At 33.5% G+C, this 5,446-nt stretch overlaps 1 protein-coding gene across 1 annotated transcript; it reads right to left on the reverse strand.

Annotated features, from left to right (window-relative positions):
- Positions 1-413: 413 nt before the first annotated feature.
- LOC110100872 (uncharacterized protein Mb2253c) lies at positions 414-2,370 on the reverse strand. Its single transcript, XM_020828583.2, has 6 exons — positions 2,271-2,370; positions 2,056-2,158; positions 1,818-1,961; positions 1,288-1,395; positions 1,038-1,089; positions 414-671 (listed from the first exon to the last, which is right to left on the reverse strand). Exons 2-5 carry the CDS (start codon positions 2,155-2,157, stop codon positions 1,039-1,041), a joined length of 405 nt encoding a protein of 134 aa, XP_020684242.1. The 5' UTR covers position 2,158; positions 2,271-2,370; the 3' UTR covers positions 414-671; position 1,038.
- Between the last annotated feature and the right edge of the window lie 3,076 nt (positions 2,371-5,446).

Raw genomic sequence — 5,446 nt, forward strand, 5'->3', positions numbered from 1 at the left:
TTACAATAGAAAGTTTCAAAGTACTGTTTGTTTTTTTTTTTTTGAGTAAAGGCAAGTTACTCCCATTAAAATAGTAAACAAATTAAAAGAAAATTTAATGTTAAAATAAGTGCTTCTCTCAATAAAGGTCTGAAAGAGAACTATTACTAATTTAAAAAGATAATAATAATTTTTCAAAAACTGTTTAGATATATGTGACTAGATCGATTGGTTTTAAAAGTAAAAAAAAAAAAAACAAAACAATTTCATTGAATTGTCATTTAACATTTGCTAGAAAAATTGGCTTTTTTTATTTTTGGTGGACGAATCAGTAAAAAGAATAGTCATTTATTCAAATACTGCATATTTCAATAATAAATACTGATTGGTCAAAGGGAACGTGACATAAATTATACTGGTTCCCTTCAGCAGCATCAGCAAGAAAGCAAATAACTTAATATTGAAAATATATAGAGAGCATTGATAGGAATAGTAGCAGGAAGTAAGTAACTATGTTCCATATGGCAGGATCATCTTCAACACGCAGAGCAAAACACAAAGGTCCAGTCCATCCATCACACTACATATGTATATATCTATATAGGATAGAGATATTAACAAAGTACTATGGTATTAACAAGTGAATACTGCTATTGTTGCTCTGCTAATACTCCATGAAAGCTTTACCCCACCTGCATTTATGAAATCTGAATAAATTTTCTATTCTCACAATATCAGGCAAGATAAACTTATAACAAATTTTATCTGTTCCAGAATTATAGTAAATATCGTTTGAGATGACTTTCTTACTAGTTCTTTAAACAGCTTTTTTAGCATAAAATTTTTAATTTTTTACTAAAAAATTATTTTAGGAAGTGATAAGAAAACCATCCCAAAGAAGCATATAACAATTCTATAATCAAATTTAGAAAAAATTATAGTAAAACCCCAAACACATTCATTAGCCACATTCAGCTTTCCACACTGTCGAATCATCCAAAACAGCATTTCTGATAGTAAAAAGAACACAAATTAAAGGGTGGTAGGTAGCCACTAACCTCAGCCGTAGGCGGCCTTGTTTGCTTCTTGATCGGCTTCAGTGTTGTACTCCTAAGGAGAATACAAAACGCAAGCAATGTCTAAGGTTAAAAAAGATGAATTCTAATATATATTTTTGTTTATTTTAAAGATTTAGCGATAGGGCAACAGATGCAAAGCTGGCAGAATGATTATGTAGAAGATCATGCCACTACTACATAATTATAAGAATGTCTAAACTACTTTTCTATGTTTTTAACATTAATTTACCCTTGGAACATGGCTGATATCAAATTCGTCCAGCCCTCCGACCAGATCATTGACCCTTCGGCTAGGTTCAAACAGGTTGCTGCTTCCGACTTTCCAGCTTCCATCAACCTGTACTTGACAACAGCCAGTTACATACAGGAAATGTGAAAAAAGATGAAATAACTCTGCAAGGAGCCAAGGACTAGGGATCAATATCAAATGTGCGTCCAAAGTTAGAGATTATCAAAGAAGCCAAGTATTCCGAATAGCAATTAGGGCAGCGGGTGGAAGATAATAATAATTAAAAGATGCAAGAGAACCCGGATGGGATCCAACGCAAGGATTAAGACAGCTTGTCGAGATTAGACAAGCAAAGAGAGTTGTAGAAAAGGAACTTGGCTTAAGAGGGTATGCTCTGTGATTTTCAGGACGTTAGTCTCAAGATCAAATCTAAGAAGGATTTCCGAAATTATCAACTAACTAATCCACATATAATCTGTAATAAAGGATTTCCCAAAATTAGACGACAGCAAAGAAATTGAACATCATACCTGTTTACAGACAAGTTGTGAATCGCCCCTTGCGTGAATCTCTTTGTAGCCCATTTCAGTAGCTTTCTCAATTCCTACAATCAAGCCCTCATATTCTGCAACATTATTGGTAGTAAAACCCAAAGGCTTGTTCACCCGAGCAACCTTCAACAAAGCAACGTGAAAAACCAGTTAAGTTGTTAAACTGATCTATCATAATCATATAATGCAATATCTTAAACTTCAAATAAATATCCACCACATCTCCCCTGGCATTGCGTATAACTGCTCCAGCGCCTCCTTTTCCAGGATTTCCTTTGCAAGCACCATCAAACTCAACAGTGCAGGATTTGTTGGACATCCTTTGAAAGCTCAGAAAGGTTAGTAATAATATAGATTATTGAGAATCGAGGAGACACAAAATAAAAAAAACCCTAAATCTATAAAATGAGCCAAAGGTGCGTGAAATCTCACGTTGAAAACAGCAATCCGTCAGACACAGAACTGAGGAGAGGAGAAATCAGAGAGACGCATTCTGATCTCGAACCGATGGGAATTTAAAGAGGAGGGCGGAACACAACTCTCTTTGGTCTATTGGTTGAGAGCTAAGGCTTCCAATTAAGAGATTTAAGATTCGAGCTCTTGTATGCATTGTGTGTGTGAGATTGCCTTAAATGGCCTAAATGTCCCAAAAAAAAAGAGGGCGGAGAGCGCTAGGGTACTGAAGTACATATCTCCAGATGAAGTCTGACCACCACGTGGCGTAGGGTCTTAGAAATCGTGACCGTTAATCTCAGCTTTGCAATTTTGAAGGCTATGTTATGGTCTGTGAAGCCTCTCCGCCCAAAAGTTTTTGTTCATTTCTATTATTGGCCATGTTAACCGCAGGTCGCGACTATGAGCGGAGGAAGCGACCCCGCCTAGGGCCTGGCGCCTGACACCGGGCCTCCCGTCAGAGCTCCACGCGCGTCGATGGGAATGATTACTCTTCTTTGCGTGAATAGTAATGCCGTCAATAATATCTTACAATCTAAAAATAAAAATGACGTCAATAATATCATAAACTAAATAAATAAAAAAGCCTTGATATAGCTTATAATTTGAAGTAGAACGTCTATTAATTGAATAAAATTATCTTGGGACAGTTTTTTTATGACCATATGCAGTATATAAATATTATTATCACACTTATATATATATATATATATATGAAGAGAGTAAGAGAGTAATGATCAATTCTCATTATTGCTGGGTACTCTATCTTAACTTGGAGAGTGCTTCTAAAAGTGTCAATATTTGACACAATCCAAAAAATTAGACCAAAAAAAAATTAGGTTATGATCAACCCGTTTGAGAAACGGGTCGGATTCGAGTTCAAGATTCCGACCCATTTATAAAACCGGGTCAGGTTCCAGTTAGCCCGAAAATCTGAAACCAACCCTGGTTAATCCGGGAACATCGCGCTTGTGTGTTTCTTCGGTGTCGTCATGTAAGTGCCCAACCTGTGACCACGTCTGACCCGAACCTGTCAAGTTTACCTCATATCATAGCTTCGTTGAATTTCTAATGCTCTATTTATATGAATATTTGTTGAATTTCTATCATCTCTAGTTTGGTGTTCAGTTTAATCATTGTATTAATATCTTTTTTGACAGTGATTGTCTGTTGATTTGTTTGTGTTGTATTAGCTATGGCTTTTACAGTTGTTTTTAGTGGTGTGTTAGTTGGCTATTTAGGAGAATTGAGTGGCAGATGGGCTTTTGGCTTCATGATTGTTTGGGTACTACTCACTCGAGCAATTATCAATTTTTTGTTTGGTATTTTGGTTTTCTTGTCAGGTTTTTACTTCATATTTTCTAGTGGTGGTGCTATTGGGGCGATTTGAATGCTAATTACATGGAATATAATGAATATGTTACCTCCAGTCAATGTTTTTTTACCTGTGAGCTTTGCCATTTACACTATATTGATATTTGTCGTCCTATCTTTAGTATTGATTGGACTATTCAGTTGGATGGAAACCATTTTGTTTGCTATTTGGTTTGTTTTTATGATATCTTGAGTATTATTGGCAGCTTCTTTTCTCTTTTTTGGTCATTTTTTGTTGTTCATATCTATATTCCTATCAGGTTCAATACTCTTGTGAATATGGGCTTTTTCTTTAATGTTGCTTTTTTGGGTTTGTTGATGGCAGACTTCCTTAATACTGTCATTTTCACTAATAAGCTGAACTTTAATTGATGAATTCAAATTTGCTTCTGCTTTTTTCCTTGTGTTGCTCCTGTTATTTTGCAGATTTCTATTAATGTTTTTTTTTGCAGTTTCCTGGCTTTTTTGGAATATATTCAACTGAAAATTATAACCATCAGGCAGGCCTCCATAAAGTGATCATTTCTTGGAACATATTCAGTTTAAAGTCTCTGTCAGCATATCAAATAAATACATCAGACACCATTTCTTTAGCTTGTTAAGCTGGTAAAGCCAAGCGGCTTGGAGCCTCTCAAGAACATTACTAGCGTTCGATCCTCAAGAAGGCTCTCCTCGCAGCAATCCTTTAGTGTCGCAATATCATACTTATTAGCTGTACCAAGCAATGAGAGCCTGTGCTTCAAAAATTCTTCTTGATTTATGGAACCATAAATGTATCCTCAGAGAGCAGAGCAGGAATCCAGTGACATATCTTCAATGTTGATTGAAGAAGATTCTTTCTCTTTTAGATCATGCAGAAACATGCTCTCAAAAACAGGGGAGCATGCCGAAAGAATAACAATTTCTATAGTTTTGATTTAAATTTACAATAAGTTAAGAAGAACCAATTAAATTGTCCATATTTTTTGGTTCAGACATTTCTAATGGAACTCTTTGAAGCCTTTACATGTTCAATTATCTTTGTGCATGTTTGATATCTACGAATTTTCAGTTCAATTAAAAATCAGTAGTTAAATTGACTGTTTGGTCATTTCTAGAATTTTGCTATGAATTCGACACAAACAGAGATGAACGGTAATTCAAAGCCTAAGAGGAAAAATTTTTATGGGTATTTTTTTATCATGTCTTTTATTTGTAAATTTTCATTATTGTTGTTTACATGTTATGAATGGAAATCATGTTATTTTATTGATTGCTAAACGATTTTTTTTTTTTTTTTTTTTTGCTAAATTAAAGAAAAAAATCATATTGAAAATTTAATTTTTTTCAAATTTTTTCGTAAAAATATTACTTGAAACATAAAAAATTTAAATTTTCAAAGAATTTTAGATTAAAAATTCTCTCTAACACAAGTATATTTTCATCTATTGCAACACACTGCTAAATTAATACACAGAATAATTTTATATCTTATAATAAAAAAAATTATAATAAGATCGTGCAATAAATGAATACAGTGATTTATATTTTATAACATCAAATAATGTTAATTATTATAAATACATTATTTTTATAAATGCAATAGTTGTAATGCTAGAATAAATTATTATAAAAAACCACTTTTACTTTACTCTGGATTTATCAAACCAGAGTATTTATCCCATATAAGTGGGGTAAAGCTTTTGCAGACAATCAAACAGGTGCAAAGTATTCATAATGCACTACATTTAATTTACATTCCATTTACTTTACACTGTATTTACTTTACACTGTATTTTTTA

This window comes from Dendrobium catenatum, unplaced genomic scaffold (genome assembly GCF_001605985.2).
Source record: "Dendrobium catenatum unplaced genomic scaffold, ASM160598v2 fragScaff_scaffold_1271, whole genome shotgun sequence".
Lineage (NCBI taxonomy): Eukaryota > Viridiplantae > Streptophyta > Magnoliopsida > Asparagales > Orchidaceae > Dendrobium > Dendrobium catenatum.

Bases quoted from the DNA above. Each gene is read 5' to 3' on its own strand.
- LOC110100872 (XM_020828583.2), bottom strand. From the start codon at position 2,157: ATGTCCAACAAATCCTGCACTGTTGAGTTTGATGGTGCTTGCAAAGGA. The intron at 1,962-2,055 runs GTGGATATTTAT...GCTTTGTTGAAG, and splicing joins GCAATGCCAGGGGAGATGTG to GTTGCTCGGGTGAACAAGCC. The intron at 1,396-1,817 runs GTATGATGTTCA...TGTCAAGTACAG, and splicing joins CACAACTTGTCTGTAAACAG to GTTGATGGAAGCTGGAAAGT.